Here is a 25924-nt window from a genome sequence, read left to right on the forward strand (position 1 = left end):
ATAACCTAGAGGAGATGGACAAGTTTCTGGAAACATACTGTCCATCAAGACTGAATCAAGAAGTAACTGACCACTTCAACAAACTGAGCACTAGAAATGAAATCAAAATAACAATATAAAACCTCCCTACAAATAACAGTCCAGGACCGGACGGCTTCACTACAGAATTCTACCAAACATGCATAGAAGAACTCATACCAGTCCTTCTCAAACTCTTCCAGAAAATTGAAAAAGAAGGAATACTCTCAAAGTCATTCTATGAAGCCACAATCACCCTGATACCACAATCAGGCAAAGACAATACGAAACAAAACAATTATAAGCCAATATCACTGATGAACACAGACGCCAATATCCTCACCAAAATAGTAGCGAAAAGAACCCAAAAACACAGAAAAAATATTATGCATCATGACCAAGTGGGGATCATGCCAGAGACACAGGGGTGGTCCAACATATGCAAATTAATCAATGTAATACAGCACATCAACAAGAGAAAGGACCAAAACCACATGATAATCTCAATAGATGCAGGAAAAGCATTTGATAAAATTCAACACACACTTATGATAAAAAATGTCACAAATTGGGCATAGAGGCACCATATCTCAGCATCATAAGAGCTACAGATTACAAACCTACAGCCAGCATGTACTGAATGGTGAGAAAGTCAAAATCTTCACACTAAAATCTGGGACAGTAAAAGGATGGACACTATCACCATTCCGACTCGACATAGACTGGGAAGACCTAGCCACAGTAATCAAACAAGAGAAAGAGGTAAAAGGAATGCAAATTTGAAAGTAAGTGGTAAAAGTCTCACTATATGCAGAAAATATGTTACTATATATAGAAAACCGTACAAAATCCAGACAAAAACTACTACAGCTGATCGAAGAATTCAGCAATGTAGCAGGTTACAAGATTAAGTTTAAAAAATCAGTGGCATTTCTTAACGCTAACAATTCAGATAATACTATAGAACTGCAGTCAACATGACAGCATTGTATTGGTAGGAAATTATACATATAGGCCAATGGAACTGAATTGAGAGCCCAGAAATAATCCCACCAACTTTTGGTCAATTAATCTTTGACAAAGGAGGCAAGAAAATACAATGGAAGAGAGACTGTCCCTTCAGCAACTGGTGTTGGGAAAACTGGACAGCGGCATGTAAATCAATGAAGCTAGAACACTCCCAATGAAGGTAGAACACCATACACAAAATAAACTCAGAATGGAACAAAGACTTATACATAATACAAGATACAATAAACTTCCTAATGGAAAATATAGGCAAAAGAGTATCTGACATACGTCTCATAAATTTTCTTGAAGAAAAAATAAAAGCAAGGATAAACAAATGAGACTTAATGAAGCTTACAAGCTTCTGCACAGCAAAGAAACTGGAAGTAAAACAAAAAAAAACTTGCAGAATGGAAAAAATTCTGAATATGAAACCGACAAAGACTTGATCTCCAGAGTATATAAGCAGCTCATCCAACTGAATAAGAAAAAATAAATCACCCAATGCAAAAACTGGCAGAAGACCTAAACAAGAAATTTTCCAAGGAAGACATACAAATGATCAAAAGGCACATCAGAAAATGCTCAATATCACTGATTGTCAGAGAAATGCAAATCAAAACTACAATGAGGTATCACCTCACACCAGTCAGAATGGCCACCATTCATAAATCCACAATGACAAATGCTGGAGAGGCTGTGGAGAAAAGGGAATCCTCCTTCACTGCTGGCGGCAATGCAGATTGGTCTGGCAAGGGTGGAAAACAGGATGAAGATTACTCAAAAACCTAGGAATAGACTTACCATATGACCCAGGAAACCCACTCCTGGCCATAAATCATGAAGGAACCCTAGTTCAGGATGACACCTGCACATCAATGTTCATAGCCAGCACTATTTACAATAGCCAAGACATGGAAACAGCCTAAATATCCATCGACATTTGACTAGATAAAGAAGAGGTGGTATATTTATGCAATGGGATACTGGTCAGCCATATAAAGCGAAAACATAACGCCATTTTCAGCAACATGGATGGTCCAGGAGAAAATCAGTCTAAGTGAAGTAAGCCAGAAAGAGAAAAAAATATACCATATTAGATGGCTCATCAGTGGAATCAAAAAACAAAACAAAACAAGACAAAAAAAGGACAAATACAGAACAGCAATAGACTCGCAGACATAGAATACTAGCTTTTGTTAGCCAAGGGGGCGGGGTGTGGGAAGGGATAGACTGGGAGGTCTAAATTGTAGAATAGATAAACAGGAATGTACTTTATAGCACAGGGAAATATATAAAAGTTCTTACGGAAGCCCACAGTGGAAAAAATGGGACAAAAAATGTATATTTGTTCATTGTAACTGCAAAACTGTGCTCTACACTGGGATTGGAGGCAGTTTGTAAAATGACAGTAAATCAATAAAGAAAATTTAAAAAAATTAAAAAACATGTTCCTAAATATTACAGGTGTAAATATACATTAGAGAGAAAAAGAAAACTATGAAAAAAGTGCAGTAAAACCGAAGATTTTTTTTGTTTTTTTTAAGATAAACAAAATAAAAAAGCCTCTAGCTACGTGCATCATGAAGAATAGAGAGATGCCCCAAAGAAATTAAGTAAGATATAAAAGATGAGAAATAACAATTGTTACCTCAGATATACAAAAAAGGGATCATTTTGTCAACACTTACATTCGAATAATCTTGACAAATTTGAAGAAATAGACAAATGTCTAGAAAGAGACAGAAATAAGGAGAAACAAATAATTTGAACAAACTGCTTTCTAGATGAAAGAATCTGCATTTAAAAAAATCGTTAAATAGAAGTGCAGATATTTTTTACATTTTTTATGGATTCATAATCATTTTACAGTGTTGTGTCAAATTCAAGTGTTCAGCACAATTTTTCAGTCATTCATGGACATATACACACTCATTGTCACTTTTTTTCTCTGTGATTTATCATAACATTTTGTGTATATTTCCCTGTGCTATACAGTGTAATCTTGTTTATCTATTCTACAATTTTGAAATCCCAGTCTATCCCTTCCCACCCTCTACCCCCCCCCGGTAACCACAAGTATGTATTCTCTGTCCATGAGTCTATTTCTGTCCTGTATTTATTCTTTGTTTTTGTTTGTTTGTTTGTTTCTGTTTTTTAGATTCCACATATGAGCAATCTCATATGGTATTTTTCTTTCTATTTCTGGCTTACTTCACTTAGAATGATATTCTCTAGGAGCATCCATGTTGCTGCAAATGGCATTATGTTGTCGGTTTTTATGGCTGAGTAGTATTCCATTGTATAAATATACCGCCTCTTCTTTATCCAGTCACCTGTTGATGGACATTTAGGCTGTTTCCGTGTCTTGGCTATTGTAAACAGTGCTGCTATGAACATTGGGGTGCAGGTGTCATCCTGAAGTAGATTTCCTTCTGGGTACAAGCCCAGGAGTGGGATTCCTGGGTCGTATGGTAAGTCTATTCCTAGTCTTTTGAGGAATCTCCACACTGTTTTCCATAATGGCTGCACCAAACTGCATTCCCACCAGCAGTGTAGGAGGTTTCCCCTTTCTCCACAGCCTCTCCAGCATTTGTCATTTTTGGATTTTTGAATGACGGCCATTCTGACTGGTGTGAGGTGATACCTCATTGTAGTTTTGACTTGCATTTCTCTGATAATTAGTGATATTGAACATTTTTTCATGTGCTTTTTGATCATTTGTAAGTGCAGATTTAAACAAATCATGTGGAGAATAAAAATACAAAGCAGAACTTATACTCTTCAAACTATTCACAAATAGTGAAGATGTGGGAAACTCCCAAATTAATCCTATGAAAAATTCATCACCCTGATAGCAAAGCAAACAAACATACTACAGGCCAAGGGAACTTCAAGCCAATAAATTTGACAGATTTAGATGCAAAAATTCTACAAAATATTATTAGCAAACTAAATCCAGTAATAGCAAAAATGAATCATCCACCATGATCACTTGGATTCATGGCAGGGTCACAAGAATTGTTCAACATGAAGAAATCAATCAGTTTGATACACTACATTAACAAAAGGAAAAGAGAAAATGACGTGGTCATCTCAATAAATCCATAAAAATTATTTCAGAAAATTCAACATTTATTTATTAAAACAACAACAGCAACAACAACAACAACAACAGCAACAACAACAGAAAACTCTTTCCAAAGTAGGATTCAGGAAACATATCTCAACATAACTAAAGTCATTACTTACAAACCCCAGACAATGTAATATACAAAAGTGAAAACTGAAAGCCAAATTAAGGAATAAGACAAGGATGCCCGATCTCACCATTTCTCTTAAACACAGTATGGGAAGTCCTAGTAACAGCAATTGGACAAGAAATAAAGTTAGTCAAGTTGGATTGAATGAAGTAAAACTGTTATTATTTTGGATGACATGATAATCTATATAGAGATCCCTAAAGATTCTCCACACCAGAACAACTAAAACTAATAAAGACATTTAGCAAAGTAGCATGGTTCATGATTAATATAAAAAACTGTCACATTTCTTTACACTAACAATAAAATATTCCATTATTTTAAAAAATCCATATGAAATCAGATCAAAACATGAAAAACCTAAGGAAAATCCAACATAATAAAATCTATAGGACACTTATAAAGAAATTTGAAGATGATGCAAGGAAATGGAAAGAAATCTCAAGGTCTTCGTTTAGAGGAATTAATATTGTTAAAATATACATACTACAAAATATGTCTACAGATATAAATTTATTCAGATCGAACTACATGATATTTTCCACAGAACTAAAAACAGTCCTATGATTTGAATGGATCTTCAAAAGGACCAGAACTGCTAAAGAAACAATGAGTTAAAAGAACAAAGTTGGAGGCATAACCATAACCCTTCCTCATCTCAGATTATATTACAAAAATTCAGCAATCAAAACAGCACAATACTGGAAAAGAAACAAACATCTATATCACTGGAACAGAACATAGAAGTAGGAATAAAACATCACACCTATGGTCAACTAAACTATGACAAAGGAAACAAAAATATACAATGCCTTAAAGACAGTCTCCAGCAAGTGATGTTGAGAAAGCTAAACAGTTACATGTAAACCAATAAAATTAGAACAATCCCTCACACTATACAAGAATAAATTCAAAATGTTTTAAATATCTGAATCTAATACATGACACAATAAAACTTCTGGAATCTAACATAGGCTAAACAAAACAAAAATTTTAGCAAAATTTTCTTCTGTCACACTCCCAAGCTGAAAACAATAAAGTTAAAATAAACAAGTAGGTCCTAATTAAACTTAAAAGCTTCTAAACAGCAAAATATACAAAATGAAAAGATGGAGTTCAAATGGGAGAATACATTAGGAAACAATGTTATCAATAAGAGGCTAATTTCTAAAATACACAGAATGTTCATGCAACACCATTTTAAAAATCTACAAACAACTCAGCCAGAAAATGAGCAGAAGACAATTCTCTAAAAGGGACACACAGATGACAAACAGGAATATAAAAACGTGCTCACATTGCAAATCATTATACAAAGGCAAGACAAAAATAAAATAATGTTTTACCTCACACTAGTGAGAAGGGCTGTCATCCAAATGTCTACAAGTAATAAAGACTGGGGAAGTTGTGGAGAAACAGGGACTCTCCAATGCTGTTGGTGGGAAATAAAATTTGTGAAACAACTTTGGAAACATTATGGAAGTTCATTTAAATAATAAAAATAGACCTATCATATGACACAGCAATCCCACTCATGGGCATATGAAACATAAAACCTGAAATTAAAGAATCCTAGGGTAAAATATAAGAAGTACACTCTGATATTGGATTTAATTTGATTCTACATATGCCTCCTCTGTCAAGGAAAGCAGAAGTAAAACTAACAAAATATGATTGTGTCACACTAAACAGATTTACAATGCAGAAGAAATGATCAATAAACTGAACAGTCAACCAACACAATGGTAGAACATATTTTTAAGTGATAATTTTCAATCAAGTGTTAATATCCAAAATATATGGCAAACTCTTACCCCAAAACAACATAAAAAAGAGCAAACAATCCAATTTAAAAAAATGTCCATAGGAACTGAATAGGTAGATCTGAATCAATTTTCTTCAGAACACATACAGTTGGCTATAAAATACATGAAAATGTGTTCAGAGTTATAAATTATTAGGAAAGTCATAAACCTAAAATGAGACAAGACCTCACACTTGTTAGAAGGCTCTCATCAAAAAGAAAACAAATAGATGTTGGTGAGATTGTGGAGAAAAAGGAACAGCGTGGACACTGTTGATAGGAATGCAAAGTATTGATTCCATTGCATATATACATCAAATTTTCTTCATCCAGTTTTCTGTCAAGGGATGTTTGGTTTGTAGGCCCCTGTCTGAAGGTTCTAGAGAATAAGCCCATGGGCTGAACTGATAAACAATCTGTGAGGAATGTCACATATCCAGGCTGGATAACAAATGGTCTACTCAATATATCCAGTATGGATGGCTGGATAGCCTATGCTGGGTAAGATCGTCAGAGGAGGACATCCCAAGACAGACAAAGCCGGCTGGATAAGAGATGGCCTAATTAATGAAGTTCCGTGATGAACTTTAAAACAATTCTTGATCATTTAACATCCTGCGCTTACTGCAGGAGCATGGGAACATAAATAGCTTAAGATTATTAACATTGTTATAACCTAGATTATATGTGAGGAATTGTGCATGTCCTATATAAACCCTTCTTCTAAGAATCAAAAAACAGAGAACTGCTTCGCTTCTATCCACACAGTGTTTGTGTGTAAATTATATCGTGCCACTGACAGGGCAAATTTAATTTGTTGGGAGTATTTTAAAAGGATGTTGTATTATATACAATGCTCTTTCCGCACTTATTGAGATGATTGTGTGAGTTTTATTTCTCATTCCATTAGTGTGGCATGTCACCTTTATTGATTTGAATATTTTGAAGTATACTTAAACCCAGGGATATATACCTTTACTCATGTATGTTTATGATACATTAAATGTTTTGTTGAATTCATTTTGCTTGTGTTTTGTTGAGAATTTTGGCACATATGTTCATCAGGGATAATATTCTATTTTTTGCGTATAATGTCCTTTCTAGCTTTGTTAAGCAAATAAAGCTCACATCATAAAATATGTTTGGAATCTTTCACCCCCTTCAAACTCTTGGAAGATTTGGGGAAGAATTGGTGAAAAATTGTCTTCAATTGTATGACAGAATTCACCAGTAAAGGCGTTTTGTAAATTTTTTCTGGTTTTGGAAGTTTGGATTATTGACTTACTCAAACACACTTTTGCTCTATTATCTTTCTAATTACTTCTTGATTCAGTATTGGAAAACATATGTTTCTGGGAATTTGTCTTTAGTTCTAGGTCATTCAAATCGTTGGCTAGTGGTAATTTCTTATGATGTTTTGCATCTCTACAACATCAGTGGTAATATCTTATCTTTTATTTCTAATTTTATTTGAGTCTATATTTTCTTAGCCAACCTAAACATATGCCTAGTTTATGTTTAAAAGAAACAGACTTAGGTATATTTTTTTCTACCTTTCCAATTGCATCTCTTGTTATTTGCCATACTCTCATTCATTCAATTTTCTTCTTTATTCTTTCTGTTTTCTCCTAGATCCATGAGGTGTAAATTTAAGTAGTGTGAATCTTTTTATTTCATTTATTATTAAATATTTTTATTTAGTTATTATTTATATATTTATTTGCGTGTTTATTCATTTATTTATCATTGAAGTACTGCCATTTACAATGTGTCAATCTGTGGTGTATAGCACAGTGTCCCAATAAATGCATATATTTATGTGCCTATTAAACATTACTTCACAATATTTGACTTACTGCCCTGTGTTATACAAGAGAAATTTTGAAAAAATTTACTTTTATATATAGTGGAAAAAATTTATGAATCTACAGCTCCCAAATATATCCTCTCACATCCCCTTTCCGCTGTAATCTTAAAATTGTTTAGTAAATCTGTGAGTGTGTTTCAGTTTTGTAGATGAAATCATAGTCTCCTCATCCAAATTTATTTTTAAGTTTCCGCATATATCATGTCATGGATTATTTTTCTTTCTTTTTCTGGCTTACTTCAATTAGAATGACACTTTTTGTGGACATCCATTTTGCTGCAAATGTCATTGTTTTATCATTTTTTAATGCAGAATATTATTCCATTGTGTAAATACGGGATAACTTCTGAATACTGTTATGTGTTGTTGGACAATTAGGTTGCTTCCATGTCGTGGCTCTTGTATATAGCACTGCAAAGAACATTGGGGTATAGATGTCTTTTTGAATTAGGGTTCCCTTTGATTTATACCCAGAAGTGGGATTGCTGGATTGTAAGTTAAGTCTATTTTTATTCTTTTGAGGAAACCCCACCCTAGTTTCCACAATGACTGCACCAAACTACATTTTTTCCAACAGTGTAAGAGGGTCATCTTTCTCCACAGATACCCCAGGATTTAATGTTTGTGGAATTTTGAATGATGACCATTGTGACTGTTGTGAGGTGATACTTATTATAGTTTTAATTTACCCTTCTCTGATAATGGTAGTGAGCAATTTTTTTTTATATATCTATGTGGCATTTGTATGTCTCTATTGGAGAATTGCTTGTTTAGGGCTTCTGCCCATTTTCAAATTGGGTTTCTTGTTTTTTTTAAGTATTATTAATAGTTTGTATGAAATCTTTGTAATTTGGAAATTAAGCCTTTGTCAGTTGCACATTTCTACATATTTTCTTTAATCCTGCAGGTTGTCATTTTGCTTTGTTTATGGTTCCCTTTGCTGTGCAAAAGCTTATAAGTTTAATTAGGTCCCATTTATTAATTTTGCTCTTACATCCCTTCCCTGGGTAGGCTATTCTAGGAGATCATTGCTGAGATTTATCTCAGAGTGTTTTGCCAATATTTTCTTCTAGGTGATTTACTGTGTTTTTCCTTACATTTAAGTCTTCAAGCCATTTTGAGTTTATTCTTGTGTATGGAGTGAAGGAGTGTTCTAACTCCATTGCTCTGCATGTTGCTATCCAGATTCCCAACATCATTTGGTGAAGAGATGGTCTTTTCTCTGTCATATTCCTGGATACTTTGTCAAAAATTAATAGAACGTAGGCCTGTAGATTTATTCCTAGGCCCTCTATTCTGTTCTTTTGGTCCATAAGCCTCTTTCTGTATGAATATCTTGTCATTTTGTTCATTGTAGCTCTGCAATAGTGTATGGAGAACTGGTGGTTTATTCCTCCAACCTCTTTGTTTTTCATTAATATTGCTTTGGAAATTATGGATCTTTTATGACTCTATGTAAATCTTAGAATCATTTGTTTCAGTCCCAAAAAGAGAAGTTTGGCATAATTTGATAGGAAATCACATTAAGTCTGTGGATTGCCTTGGACAATATGACCATTTTAACCATTTTGTTTCTTCCATTACGAGACCATTGGGTATGATTTCAATTCTTCAAATCTTTTTTGATTTCCTCAATCAATATTTTCTAGTTCTCCATGTATATTTCATTCACCACCTTTTTGTACATTACTCTGGGTACCTTGCCCAGTTCCTTTTTTAGCCTTAGTAATTTTTTGTGAAGCTTTTACAGTTTTCAATATATAGTGTCATGTCTGCATATCATGACAATTTTACATCTTCTTTTCCAGTCTGAATCCTTTTATTTCTTTTCCTTGCCTGATCATTGTGGCTAGGAATTCCAAGACTGTATTGAATTGAAATTGTGAGAATGGGCAACCTTGTCTTGTCTCAGGTTTTTGTTGGAAGTGTTTCAGTTTTTCACCATTGAGTATTTTGCTGGTTATATGTTTGTCATAAATAGCTTTCATTATGTTGAGATTTGGTCCCTCTAGCACACTGTTACAAGAACTTTTACTGCAAATAGGTGTTAATTTTTCTCAAATGTTATTTCTGCATCTACTGAGATGATCATGTGGTTTTTTGTCCTCTCGGTTATTGATATGGTGTATTAAAATTGATTGATTTATTTGCATAAATTAAACCATCCTAGTTTTCCTGGGATGAAGTAACATTACCATGGTGTATAATCTTTTTTACATGCTGTTGGATTCTGTTTGTTAATACTTTCTTAAGGACATTTACATCAATGTTTATCAATGTTATTGGCCTATAGTTTTCTCTTGGGGTTGTGTCTTTGTCCTGTTTTTTATCAGGTTGATGTTGGCCTGACGGTGTGAGTTTGGGTGTACTCTCTCCATATCAATTTTTGGAATAGTTTGAGGAGGACTGGTATGTATTTTTCTCTGTATGTTTGGTCAAATTCCCCAGTGAATCTAGTTTGGTTTGAATTTTGCTTGCAGAGATTTTTTATTTTATGGATAATTCTATTCAATTTCTGGTGATCTGACAGTTCAAATGGTTAATTTCTTCTTGATGCAATATTGGTGGGCTGAATGTTTTCAAAAACTTCTCCATTTATTCCTGGTTATCCATTTTGTTTCCATACTGTTGCTCATGTTGTTCACTTATGATATTATGCAAATTTGTTGTACTCTTTGTAGTTTCTGCATTTTCATTTCTTATGTTATTTGTGTTCTCTCTCTTTTCTTGTTGGTGAGCCTGTCCAGAATTTCGTGAATTATGCTTACCATTTCAAAAAAGACTTTAATTGATTTTTCCTATTTTTTAATGTGTATTTCAATTCTTTCTTCATTGTTCTTTCTTATTTCTCTCTGCTGAGTTTTGGTTTTGTTTGCTCTTCTTTTCATGATTAGTATACATAGAACATTTGATTATTTATTTGAAATTGCTCTTTTAATTTGTGGACGGTTGTCACTATAAACTTACCTTTTAAGCCTGCTTTAAATGTATTCCATTCACTTTGTGTAGTATTTTGACATATTTCTCAAGATATTTTTTAATTTCTTCTTTTACTTCTTCACCTCCCCTACTTGTTATAGTAACATGGTGTTTAATTTACATGCTGTCATTTTTTCACACTGGTTTTCTGTGAAGGATTTCTAGTTTCATGGTATTATACTCAGAAAAGATGCTTCAAATTTGTTTTATTTTCTTAAATTCGTTGAGGATTCTTCTGTGCATGAGTACATAATCTTTTCTAGAAAATATTCCATGTGAACTTGAAAAGAATGTATATTCTGTTTTGGGGAGGAGTACTGTGTTGAAAATATGAACCAACTCCAATTATTTTATCGTATCTGTTTGTGTCTTTTTTCCCTTATTTAATTTCTGTCTGAAAGACCAGTCTAGTGATGGTAATGGGGAGATATAGTCTCCGAATGGGATTGTGTTCCCATCCATTTCTCCCTTTTCATCTATTAGTATTTGCTAAATGTATTTAGGTGCTCCTATATTGAGTGCATATATCTTAATGAGTTTAATACCCTCATTTGTTATTTCTCCTTTAATCATTATTTCATGTCCTTGTTTATCTTTCTCTATGACATTTTTTGTAAAGTCTATTTTGTGTGAAGTCTGTACTGCTAGTCCTGCTTTCTTGTCATGTCCATTTGCATTCAATATACTTTTCCATCTTCTGACTTTCAATTAATTTTTGTTCCTCTTACAAAAGTGGGACTCTTGTATGCTTCATAATGTAGAGTCTCGTTATATTATCCCATCTGACAATATATATCTTTTGATTCAAGCACTGAGTCCATTAACATTTGTGATAATTATTGATAGACTGGTGTTCATTTCCATTTTGTACTTCATTTTCCAGTTGATTTGGTATTTCCTTTTTGTTCATTTCATTTTCTTTTTGTGGCTTGATAAGTTTTCTTCTATTATCTTGGTTTCTTTTTGGCTTTGTGACTTCATTGTAAGTTTTGACTTATGGCCATCCTGTTTTGTATGTATATTGACCCTTTATTTATCTTTTTATTTTAACTGATAGGAATACAAATTCTAACCCCTTCTATAGAGAACAGAAACAATAAGGAAATACTCTTTATTGTCCTGTTTCACTCTCTGATCCTTAAAATTTTTGATGTCCTGTTCTGCAACATCATATTTATTCTATTGTAAGACATTGTAGCTATTGCCTTTCTAATTATGCCTTTCTCCTTTCTATAGAAGCCTGCTTCATTTTTTTTTTTAGAGTCGATCTTTCAATATTTCTTTTTCTGTTGCTAAATTCTTTTAGTACTTGCTTTAGTGGAAGTTATTTATCTCTCCTTCTATTCTAAAGGATAGCCTTGCTTGATAAATTATCTTAGATTACAGCTTTCTTTCATTCAGGACTTTAAATATATCTTACCACTGTCTTCTGCCTGTTGTATTTGTGTAGTAAACGTGTTTACAAATATAATATATATAATTACATATATACGAATAGAATACATAGAAATGAAGTTAACAAATAAGGAGAAAACCTATACGTTAAAAAATAGAAAACATTGGTGAAGGAAATTAAAACTGACCCAAAGAAATGAAAATTCCTCTTATGTTAATGATGTGATACAATGTGGTTGAAACAAACATACTACACAATGCAATCTACATTTTGCGTCATTCATGTCAAAGTACCCATGAGATTTTTCCAGTTAATAGAACAGTTAATTTCAAAATTTATATGTAACCACATAGACCATTAGTTGCCAATATAACCTTGAAAAAGAGTATTAAATCTAATAGTGTGTAGTTCTCTGAATTAAACAGTCCAACAAAGCTTTAGTAATTTAAACAACATAAAACTGGCTCAAAAACAGACACCAATCAATAGAAGAGGATAGAGCAACCAGATATAATCCCTCACACCTATGATCAATTAACCCATGAAAAAGGAAGCAAGAGTATAAAATGAAGAATAGACATTCTCCTGAATAAGTAGTGCAGGGGAGATTGATCATGTAAAAGATAGATTAGAATAGATCCTCACATTGTATACAATCCATAAGCAGAGAATATCTTTCTATTTATTAGTTTATTTTATTTCTTGCACCTGTAATTTATAGATCTATAATTAGATCTTTTATTTCACTTATCAAATGTATTCCTAGTTTATTCTTTTTGGTATAAATATACACACAATTGTTTTCCTAATTTCTCTTGCTGATAGTTTGTTGTTACTATATAAAAATGCAATGGATACTTGTATATTGATTTTGTATTCTGCAAGTTTACTAAGTTTGTTCATTATTTCTAACAGTCACTGGAGGAGTCTATGGAGTTTTCTATCTATGCTTAATTATGTCATCTCTAAAAATTTTACTGCTTTTTTACAAGTTGGATGCCTTTTATATTTTTTCTTGACTAGTTGTTCTGGCTAGGTCTTCAAATAGTGTAATTTAGTACTTGTGAGAATGAACTACCTTTTCTTATTACTGGACCAGAGGAAACCTTCCTGTATGTTAAAATTGAACTTGATGATTGTCATGGGTTTTTCATATATGGTTTTTATTATGTTTAATTAAATTGTATTAAAAGTGAATTTGTTAAGAATATTTTTATAAAAAAGTAAAGATCAGATTTGTGAAAAATTTTCCTACATTTTTTGAGATTGATGTTTTTGAATTCTCTGCTTTTTCAGGGATTGCATCACATATATTGATTTGAATTTGATAAGTAATATTTATGAATCAGGACTAAATCCCTCTTAACTATAGTTTATAATACTTATAATATGTAATGAATTCAGGTTGCTAATATTTATTTAGAATGGAATGTTCACATACTGAAAGAAAAATTTACATTACAGATTGAGTTTACATTTATTTATTGAAAAATTTTATCCCTCATTTTTAATTTGGCTTATGTTTAAAGGAATTTATTTCTAAATAAAGAATATAACTTTTGATAGAACTGGATTTTCTACAGTTTACTGATACAGAACATAGCTATTATATACATTTAGTGAACAAAACACTTGCCTTGAAATGCCATATTTTACTAACAATGTCAAATGTTTCAGGACTGAGATACATATTCCTTCCAAAAATGCATTACCTGGTCTTTTCCACCCCAAATCACATATAGTGTTATTTATTTGTTTTTTGATTGTTTGTTTACCCCTTAATGGAGGCACTGCTGATTGAACCCAGGATCTTGTGCATAAGTGTACTTATAAACATCATTTTAGAACACTTAACAGAAGCCACAATTGAATGGATTATAAAGATGGAAAGAAAATTTATTGTTTCTAGGGACTGAAAAACCTCTGATTGAATGAATGGCAAAAATAAACATTCGTAAATATACAATAAGTTTCTCTCTTTTGTAATTTTAGAGTAGAATATTAAATTACATTTGTTTTACTTATAGAAATGAATTACAATTTAAATCAAAAATTCCGCCTTTTGGGATTTCTTAAATTTGATGCATTATTTTTATCTAATTTTATTTCATAATTATTTACCATTTATTTATATACAAAACAAATAAACTGACATTTAATCTGCTCATGTTTTGAATATTGAACTACTTATTATATAGTACACAGATAAATACCTACTTCCATTTCCTAATCAAATTATGTTTCAATTTAATTACAAATGATATTGAAATAGATATATATTTTCTGTACAAGTTTTACACGAATTTCACTTTAAATTCCAAAACTTTAAAGTTATTTTATATAATTTGTGCTATATTTATACTCTGTTCACAAATCTGGCATAAATTTCAATACAAAAGTATGGAGATTGATTTTATTTCATACACCCCAAAACTAAATTATTTATAAAAATATGTTAGGATAATATTTGCAGATCACACTGTAAAAATATCATCCTATATGTTTCATTTTAACTGGATGAATGACAAGTAAACACTGGCTGAATGTTACACTTGAGTTGCTGGGATACCAGTCGTTTTGTGATGTCACAGCTTCTCAAGTTGAGAACCATTGTGAAGGCCTAGCAGTTTATCTGTTCAGGCCTGCCAAAGCAGCATTTGAAGCTGCAGTGCTCAAAATCATGCAGATTAGAAATGTAGCTGTAGAAAAAGTTATTTGAGATGGCACATATTTCTTCAGAAATTCAAGATATGTCTCATAAAGATGGACCAACTGGCTCAGGAAACTCCGGTAGATCTCTATTGTGTGATCAAACATTCTCTGGGGACTTGGACTTGAGTTCTATGATTGAAGAAAATGCTTTTCAGAATTTGTCTGAAGAATCCTTGATAAAAAGACCATGTTACACACATTGTGTCTCTGAACCAGATGAAGATAATGATTTTGGTTCTCTGACATTTCCAAGAAAGCTCTGGAAAATGTCTGGGAGTGACCAATTTAAATCCATCTGGTGGGGTGATAATGGATCTTCCATAGTGATTGATGAAGTTGTCTTGAAGAAGGAAGTTTTGGAAAAAAAGGCCCCTTTCAGAATATTTGAAACTGGAAGTATGAAAAGTTTACTTAGACCCATTAACTTTTATAGGTTTAGGAAAGTGCGGCAGAAATTTCAAAGATCTGCTTGTCTAGTTGACTTTCTAGCAGAAGAAAAAGAAGCCTCTGTTTCAAGCAAGGTATACACAAATTTTAGTTACGAATTGGTAACTTATGTATAAAATTTTATTTTGTACATCAATCTATGGTAATATAAATGTAAAGCTAGATTTTGAAAATTGTATAAAACTATTAAGGCTAAAATACTTTACTCTAAAAAATGAGGACAGTGCCTTAATTATTCAAGATTATGAGAAACTTTGCTTACAACTATGAATCTTTCCAGAAATTCATATAAATGTATTAAAGCTGCTTTTCAAAAGTGGCATTCACCATTACTGTAAATGCTAACATTTAAATTTGATGACTATAATAATTAAATGTGTATTTTCCAAATAAGGAACTTCAAAATATTGTTAGCAATGTTCATATTTTGATGATATTATCCTTGTATAGTAAACGTGGAATCAGGTTTTATACGTTAGGCTTATTGTAGTCTTGTATTTTGGTATAAATATTACTAAAATGTTTCTCCTTTGTTTATAGCTGCACTTTTATCATAATCCAAATTTTAAACGAGGCTGTCCCCAGGTTTTAGTGAGAATAAAAAGAAGAGTTGGGATTAAAAATTCCTCTCTGGTATCTTCATTGCCTGAAGACTTCAAAGAGCAGCACTTTAAAGCAGGGTATAATGTGGATAATAATAATTCTGAATTTGTGGCTGACACTATTGAAGAAAGTGCATTTTTACCTTCTGCAAATTTAAACATGCCTCTAATGAGAAAGCCCTCTACTGGCCACATAATTGGTGATACAACTACCCCGATCAGAGGTGATTTTTCTCCTCCATCATCAATGTCAGACCAACAGAACAAATTGCAGTGGATCAATGAGCTATTTTCAATCAGTTGACCACTGTCCATGGGCACTCTCAAAGCAGTTACAATGAAATAAATGGCCGTGTTGTGAACTCCATTTGAAGTAGAATTTCTACTTCTCAGTAGAGTATCTTATCTCCCAAACAGAGCAATTATTTTGGACTGATGTTGGAGACTTCTACTTTTCCAAATACATATCAGAACATATCTGCAAATGAAGGTCATTTTCCTAAACTTCAACCAGGGTGCAACCCACGCTTTCCAGTGCCAGTGATAGCTGATACATCAGCTACTTCCCTTTCAAGGCCAACTCATCAGCCATCTTCAGTTTATGAACGTCATCCTAATAACAACTGATCTACCAGAGAACTACCAGATTATGCAGGGAACAAAGATTATAACTGATGTTGGCAAATGTCGACAACTATCTGCTATTTTCTTATTTGAACATTAAACATAGATGTGTACCTGTATTTTCCTTAGTATTTTTTAAAAGAATTAAGAATTAAATGGGAGACTAACTTGCCATTCAAAGAAAAAAAGAGATATTTGTTTGATATGATCTTAGATGGAACAGTATGGGAGTAAATTTAAATATTTTCATGTAAGGAAAAAGAAAAAATGGAAGAATTTGGAAAAATAATAAAACATGGAGAGAGGGAAAAGTACCAAGTGGTTTCTGGTTCATCCTGGAAAGTATTAAATGTGTTAAGTTAGGATAGTTTGGAACAGGAGATACATTCAGGAACCGGCCCAGGGATCATGGTCTCTATTATGTCATCCCTGGAATCAAAAAGGTCACATGATGTATTCTCAGATGGCACATTCAGCATGTGGTAGAATTTAAGAAGTAATTTATCTATGGTCTTCTTTGTGCTGTTCTCAAAGCATTCCAATTGGTGCTTTCATTTCCTGCCCTCAAGAGTCTACACTATATTTTCTAGTTATTAATTTATGTTGCTTTTATGTTCCAGCCAAAGAAGGTTACATCCTCAGGGTGAAACTTAATGCCTTTCCAAATCTAATCACACAAAATTAACTCAACTTAGCTTAGTCATTACTTTATAAATCTGGCATCTGACTACCTTGACATATCTTTATGTTTCAGTGTATCTGGATATATATCCAGGCAAATGCTTCTCAACCATGTTAGCTCAAACCTCAACAGTTTTACTCCAGCTCATACTTGGACGTTGGGTGTCCTCATTTTACCTACTTAGACTATCCTCCTCTCAGCACAGAAACCACCTCCTCCAGATGTTTTCTGTCTATCCCACTTTCCTTGTCTATCTTGGATACCACCACAGTAAGCACAGCACATGCCACAGTATGCATTTTAGTATTTAGTGATTGAAAAATACATGTTGACTTTAAGCAATATCTACTTTCCTGAAACAACAAAACTCTTGGTTTTCAAACTATTTCGTTATGGTCTTTACACCACAAACTAGCTCTTTTCATAGTGCAAGGACTAGTCACTCAAGACAGTAATTGGAGGTAGGTACAGAAGACTATGTATTATTTTCTTCTCAAGTCATACCTCCATAGGCCTAAATCATTCCTTTCTCATTTGTGGGATATATTCCTGTCTCTTCATCACCCACCCATCCCAAAAAATTTGATTCTCTTCCCCATACCAATAACTATATTGCCTTCTAATTAATTTACTTCGTAGAATCAGAGCTTTTCCAGAAGAGACACTGCCATTGCAAACATTTAATGTAGGTTTATATACCCCACATAACTTGTGCCCCTTCTAACCTTCACACAGGAAATTTCTAAGATGTACTATTCCCTTGGATGGGGTGGTGGTATTCAGTAATCAAATTGCAATCTAAAATGTGTGGACTAGAAGGAGGTGAGGGTGATAGAATTAAAAATTTGTCCAAGTGCAAGAATACCAAATTTCTGCAGATATTAAGAAATATAAAATATTCATGGAAGTCTTTGACTATTTCCCATTAATTTAAAATAAAAAGCGAAGCATTTTCAGAATGTGAAATGCCCTGAATTGCTGGAAAATTGTAGGCTAGGTCAGGGACCCTAAGGCTTCTGCTTACAATGATGCAGCCAGTGTCAGCTGATAAGACTGGAATGGTAAAATTGAGTCCTGAAAATTTGTCACCTGTTGTGAAGAAAGTCTTTGATATTGTGGAGAATGGGCAAATGGGCCAGGGTTAACTCTAGCAACATCTCACCAAAATGACCTATACCAAGAGAAGAAAAGAGACCACTTGCAGCTGGAGAACTGTGTCTGGACAGCTGTGGTTCTTCCTACAACAGAAACATCAAGCTTTTAAGTTTGTCAGCTGAACTCTGATGGTGGCTATGTTGTTGCTTACATTAAACGGCTGGGGTTCAGATGGGCTGGTTCAGCAGCTAGTTTCCAGCTTGCTTATCAGACAGTGGGTCTTACTGTGATCATCTTAACAAGATTCTATACTGGTAAGTCAAAAGCTACAGTTTACTTTCAAAATTAGGAATCGTAAAGAAGAATATTCTTTGTTTGTCCATCTGTAGTTTTCTACCTGGGAAAAACTAGACTTTTGACCAAAGTACAAAAGTTGGCTGGTGCATTGAAATCTATTCTCTGAGCTCTGCCCACTGAATTCTTCCCACAAAATACTACAAGTCTCTCTACAACTGTGTGTGTGTGTGAAGATGGATTGTTAAGCAGTAACTAAGTTTGTCTTAGTTGAGTCATCAGTGAATTATTCCTCTGCATCTGTTAGAATCTCTCTGAATTAAGAGTTTCATTGAGCCACCAGATTTTCTTCTGATCAGGGAGAGGTAGATTATATTTCTCCCAATATAATAATTGTTACCTGCTCATTGAATCCCGAGCTGATGTTAGGGCCATGCCTCTAAACCCTTGAATGGGACTGAGGCATACACATTCTCCAGTCCCCAGAGCCCAGCACAGGACTGTATCACCTTTTTAATTTAAGCTTATGTCTAAGTTTTTCTCTTTTAATTCTCACTGTTGACACAACATATTTTGGCTTGGAACACACGTTGACTAATTTGTAGGGTCTGAACCACTGAATTATTCCCATTCACCTAGAAATTGCAATAACTTTTCTTCCCTTGGACTACCTGAAATAGAGTGAGCATAGTCATCATTTTGAAATCAGTCCCCAGTCCTAATAATGCAGAAGCTTTACACTACTTTGCCCAGCACTTGAGCAAGAATGTTGTGGATCTCAGGGATTACCCTCACATTCCATAATGCAGCCATGAGAAAACACAACATTGTTATCCAAAATCAAGTGTTTGTCAGTATTGCATTCCCATTGCAAAACAGTTAAGAATTGTAGGAGTTCTGAGATTTAACCATGCTTAGATTTTTAGCAACCTAGCATGTTCATTTCTTACAGATGCTGTCGGGGAGATGAGACCATCGGTCAGAGACAGTGAACTTTATCACTCACAGCAAGAGCAGCCAGTTTTAAATTTGAATCCATTCCCTAATCTCAGATGAATACACAGATTGAAATTTTGATGCCTACAGAAGCAGTGGGCTGTTAAGATGAAGAATGTTTAAGGCATGGCAAAACTCTTATTTTATTACTATCTTTATGTATAACTTATTAGAATCACTTATTTATTAGTATCTTTACCTAGGATAAGTATATCATAACTCAAGTTTACTTGCTGCAAATACAATCATGAGAAATGACATGGGAAAAACGACCTTTGAGTTTCCATTTCTCCTGCTTTTATTGAGATATAATTGGCATAAAACATTGTGTAAGTTTAGGTGCACAGGATAGCGATTTGATATACAACTATCATGTAATATATATCATAGCAAATTTAGGGAGAATTCATTACCTCATTTAGATAAAATTTTAAAGAAATACAATTTGTATCTGGTTGTGATGAGAAATCTTATTGTCTAATCTCTTAACAACATTCATATAGAACATAAAGCAGTATTGTAATTTTGAAGTTAATATGGGGCATCCCTAGAACACGATTATTTTAAGGCTGGAGGTTTGTAGCATTTGAGTGAATTAAACAAATCCTCCTTTTCCAACCCCTGCCTTTGTAAATTACAAATCTATTTTCATTTACTATAAGCATGTTTGTTTGTTTTTGAAGTGTACTTTAATCTATAACTCTGCGTTAGTTTCTCCTACACAACATACTGTTCACTATTTTTAATACATTTCAAACTGTTCTCCAGAATATATCTAGTTATGATATGTTGCTATTTAAAGATATTTCATAGTTATTGACTATTCCCCATACAGTATATTTCTTGTCCGTGATTCATTTAATTTGCAACTGGAAAAATTTCTCTCTTAATTTTCCTCAAATTTTTCTTTTCCTTACCCCATTTCCCTCCTTCTTGTGAACAACCTGTTTCTTTCTATATGTATATCTCATTTTCTATGTTGTTAAGCTCATTTGTTTAAAATTTCAAATGTGAATAAAATCATTCAGCAATTGTCATTCCTTTTCTGACTTATTTCAGTTAGCATATTACACTCTTGGTCTACCCATTTGTTGCAAAAGACAAAAATTTGATCTATTTAGACTTGAATAATAACCCATTGTATTTTTATGTGAGTGTGTATACATATACATATATATATATATATACTGCATATATATATAGTTTCTGTGTGTATGTATATATATATAAATATAGGTAAATCTGTAGTTAAATGGGTAGATATATATTTTATAAACACATATCTTCTTTATCCATCATCTTTTGAGCAATTAATTTGCTTGTATATCCTGTCTATTGTGAATAATGCTGCAGTGAATATGTGGTTGAATTTATCTCTTCTAATTAGTGTCTTTATTTTCTTGGAATTAGTATCCAGATATGGAAATGTAGAATTATATTTCATTTTTATTTTTAAATAAATTTCCATGTTGTTTTCCACAGTGGCAGCACATATTTCCATTCACTCCAGCAGTACATCAGGGTTGTTTTTCTTACATCCTCACCAAGACTTATGTTTCTTAACTTTTTGATAATAGTCATTCTGTCAGGCGTGACATAAAATCTCATTGTGTTTTGGACTTGCATTTTTCTGATGGTCAGTGATGTTGATCGGTTTCATGTGCCTGTTGGTTACCTTTCCCCCACTGTATATTCATTTTTGTAATGGGCTAAATGACCATAAGTGTCTGATTTCATTTTCAGGCATTCTTTGTGTTCTAATATTCTGCTTGTTCTGTGTCACTACTGTATTCTTTTTATTACTGTAGCTTTGTATTATAGTTTAAAATGAGGGACAGTGATATATCCTCTTTGTTCTTTGTCAAAGTTGTTTGTGTTTTCAGTCTGTTTGTATTCTTTTCTTTCTTTTTTTTTTAGTGATTTCAATTCTTTTGTCTTTACATGCAAATTTTTGAATGATTTATTGTAAGTGTCTGAAAATGCCCTTGGTATTTTGATAGGCACTGAATTTAATTTGTGCATTTTCTTGGCTTATGCTGTCATTTAAAAAATATATTTTTCCTCATCTATGAACACAATTTATCCTTTCATCTGTTTGCATTATCTTCAATTTCTGTTATAAATATTTTATACTTTTCTGAATACAGGTCTTTTACCTCCTTGGTTGGATATATTTTTTGATTTTTTTTGTAATGCAACTGTAAATGAGACAGTTTCCTCACTTTCTGTATAATTTAGCTTCTTGTTAGTGTGTAGAAATGCAAGATTTCTCTATGTTAATTTTACATTTGGAAATTTTACCAAATGCATTGATAAGCCCTAGTAGTATTGTGGCACCATTTATCGGATTTCTGTTTAAATTATGTCATCTGCAAGCAGATACTTTTACTCCTTTTCTTAATTAGCTATATTTTACTTACTTTTATTTTGGATAACTATGGCTAGAATTTCCAATACTATAACTAATAAAAGTGGTAAGAGTGAGCATTCTTCTCTTCTTCCTGCTCTTATTGGAGAAGCTTTAAGGTTTTAATCAGTGAGTGTCATGTTAGCTGAGTTCTTGTCATATATGACCTTAACTGTGTTGAGTTATGTTTCCTCATGCTCACTTTGAGGAGGAATATATTCATAAATAGATACTCAAATTGTCAATATGTTTTTTGACTCTATTGAGGTGCCCATATAAATTTTATTCTTCAGGTTGTTAGTGTGGTGTATCATACTGAAAAATTTGTGGGCATTGAATCAATTTTGCATCCCTGGAATAAAATGGACTTAATCATAATGTATAATCCTCTTAATGTATTGTTTGATTTGCTGATAATTTAGTGATGATTTTTGCATCTATGCTTATCAGTAGTATGTAACCTGTAATTTTTTGAGGTATTTGTTCCAGTTTTAGTAGTAGTGTGATACAGAAATTTGGGGTTGGAAGCCTCCATTCCTCTCGAAAATTTTGGAATATGCTGAGAAGTATAGGTGATAGCTCTTCTTTAAATGTTTGGCAGAAATCACCTGTGAAGCTGTCTAGGCCTGGAATTTTGTTTCTTGGGAGATTTTGTTTATTTACTGATTCAATTTCATTAGTGATAATCTGTTCATATTTTCTTTCTCATTCCATTCTGGAGATTAGTTCTTTCATAGAAATTGTCCATTTCTTCTAGGGTTTCCATTTTGTTAGCATATTATTTGTTGTAACTTCATATGATGCTTTGTATTTCTTTGATATAAGCTGTAACTTCTCATTTATTTCTGAGCTTATTAATCTGTACTCCCTTTTTTGTTCATGTGTCTGGTTAAAGTTTATCAACATTATTTACCTTTGAAAAGCCATTATTTATTTTGATTAAATGTTTCTGTCTTTAATCTTTATTTTATTAAATTATGTTCTGACCTTTCAGCTGTCTTTCCTTCTACTAACAAAACTGTTTATTATTTTCCTACAAATTTTGTTTTAAAGAATATGTTGTAAGTGAGACAGTTTTCTTATTTGAATAACTGGGATTATATTGCTATAAGCATCCCTATTAATACTGCTTTTTTTATACCCCATGGATTTTGTTTTCATTGTCATTTTTCTTTATATATTTTTTCTTTGATTTATATAGCAATCCAGTTGTTGTTAATATTGTATGATTTATCCTCTACACTTTACAATTTTTCTCAGGTTTTTTCTTTTAGTAAATTTCTTTTCTTACATAATTCATGTTTCTTCACAAAACAAGGAGAAAAAATAATAAAATTTATACAAAAATTTGAAAGATCCAAATTTTCTAAAATTATATTTAAAATGAGCAAAGCTGTGGGTATTATCCTCCTTGAATTTATAATGTACTACAAAGCTACAGTAATAAATGCATCAATATATGGCACTTTAAAAACACATAGATCAATGGAACAAAATAAAGAGTCCTAAAATAAACATACACACATATGGTCAATTAGTCTACAATGAAGAATGCAAGAGTATACAATGGAAAAAAGTTATTCTCTTCAATAAGTAGATCTGGGAAAGCTGTACAATACATGTAAAAGGAAGATGTAAGAGCACTTCCTTCCATAGTATACAACATAAGATAAAAATGGATTGATTTCCTAAATGTAAAGCCTGAAACTATACAATTTCTGACAAAGAACAGGAGCAGAAATGACTTTGAGATAAATCATGGCAATGCTTATTTTTGATCTGTCTCCAAATAAAAAAAAAGAAAGGTAACAATTACAGTTTTTAGGTTACTAAGGAAAAAATATTGTATTATGCGTTACAGGGATTCTAATTCTTGTATAAGTGTGAAGTGCAAAACCTTTTGCAGAGCAAAGAAATCTTCAACAAGAGATATGATAACAGACAGAATAGAAGGAAAAATTTCAGAGAATGAAACCAACAAGATGTTAATATCCATAATATATATATGTCAAAATAGACTCAATATTTAAAAAAACAAAACACCAACTTGAAAACAATTGAAATATCTTCATGGAAAATTTTCAAAATGAGACTTGTGGATGATTTTCATGCTCAAATATAGAAACATAACATTGCTATTCATTAAGAAACATAAATCAAAACCAGAATGGAATATAATCTCACAGCAACCAAAATGGCTATTAATAAAATGTCTACAAATGACAAACTTCAATAAGAATTTTGAGAAGAGGTAAACTATGTACACTCTTGGTGGAAATATAAATTGATGCATCCACTATTATAAACGTGTGGACAATGCTCAGAAAATGAGAAATAGAAGCATTATATGTTGCAGCAATTCCAGTGTTTGGTATAAATCTGAAAAAAATGAAAACATTAACTTAAAGTATATATTACCCCAATGTTCTTTACATCATCATTTATAGTAGCCAAGGATAGAAGCACAACTCAACTGCCCATTAACAGATTATTGGCTGAAGTAGATGTGAGATATAGATAACATAATAAATTCTTAGTCATTGTCATATTAAAAAATAAAATTCTGCCATTTGGAACAATGTGACTGGACCCCGAGAGTGTTGCACATAGGAAAATAAGTCATACGGAGAAAAACACTCTACGTTGTCACTTAAATGAGGAAAAAAGATATAAGAAAAATAATCAAAATAAAGGAACAGGATGACTTATATATGTGTAGTGTACCAAGTAGTGGTTTCCTGTGGGGACAGAGCAGAAGGATGGAGAAGACAGATATGTGCAAGCTACTAGTAATAAACTAGATAACCAACAGGGCTATATTTACAGCACAGAGAAATATTTTAATAATTTAACTGATTTTAAAGGGATTATAGGGTTATATTACAGTAAAATGTGCATGTAGGTGGGAAACACGTTAAAAAAAAACCAGGGAAATCAAAATATTTTGTAGTACTATGATATTAAGGTAACTGATTTATTCACTTTCTATACTGTTTTCATAATGTCCTTGGTAGAATTTAAGGTTTTAATTGAAAAAGTATACACTTTTAAATGTGACATAAGTTTAAACAATTTTTGTCTCTCCCCTTATATCTACAGTCAATAAAAAGTACACATCACAACAAAAATAAATACAACACAAAAGAATACTCTGGAATGCATGTGAATAGGTAGTTTGGTGGACTAAAACACACAAAAGAGGCTAAACTGTGGGAAGAGCAGATCTGGTGTATGCAACCAAGGCCCCCTGACTAGGATATATGAGTCCTCAATTTCAGAGAACCTAGTAGAAACAGGGTCTCAGCGGTTCACACAGCTTCGGCCTCCAACTACACCAGTACTCATGGTCACATGTAACTAGGAGGGAGCCACAATGGAGACAGAAATTCCATCCTTCAGACACTCAGACATTAATGAAACTGTCCCTACACCCCATTCACAGTGGTGGAGACAAGATACATTGCAACACTGGACATAGGAAAGGCACTTGCCTGATTCTAAATACCCACCTGTTTTACACCTTTCCTCAATGTGTACACTGAGTCTCATGGGATATCAGATAAAAGGAAGGGTTCACCGGCCCAGTGACAAGAGTGGCATTAACTACCCGAGAAGTCTAAGAAGTGACAATGAAACCACATCTTTTATCCAGACAGTAGCGACTGGAAAGTGCCATTTTGAAATACTATCAGAGGTAGCTCAGGTAAGTAAAACCAAAATTTGTGCAATT

The 25924-nt window shown here is 32.8% G+C and overlaps 1 protein-coding gene across 1 annotated transcript; it reads left to right on the plus strand.

The window, feature by feature from the left end:
- Window positions 1-14838: 14838 nt before the first annotated feature.
- LOC140693286 (heat shock transcription factor, Y-linked-like) lies at window positions 14839-16660 on the plus strand. The gene is made up of 2 exons (XM_072957249.1): window positions 14839-15568; window positions 16035-16660. Exons 1-2 carry the CDS (start codon window positions 15056-15058, stop codon window positions 16398-16400), a joined length of 879 nt encoding a protein of 292 aa, XP_072813350.1. The 5' UTR covers window positions 14839-15055; the 3' UTR covers window positions 16401-16660.
- The last annotated feature ends 9264 nt before the right edge of the window (window positions 16661-25924 follow it).

Source organism: Vicugna pacos, unplaced genomic scaffold (assembly GCF_048564905.1).
Source record: "Vicugna pacos unplaced genomic scaffold, VicPac4 scaffold_19, whole genome shotgun sequence".
In the NCBI taxonomy this organism is placed as follows: domain Eukaryota; kingdom Metazoa; phylum Chordata; class Mammalia; order Artiodactyla; family Camelidae; genus Vicugna; species Vicugna pacos.

What these genes read in the sequence shown, in the direction of transcription:
- LOC140693286 (XM_072957249.1), top strand. Translation starts at nt 15,056, where the DNA reads ATGGCACATATTTCTTCAGAAATTCAAGATATGTCTCATAAAGATGGA. An exon ending in AAGCCTCTGTTTCAAGCAAG is followed by an intron (nt 15,569 to 16,034) that starts GTATACACAAAT and finishes CTTTGTTTATAG; the next exon opens with CTGCACTTTTATCATAATCC.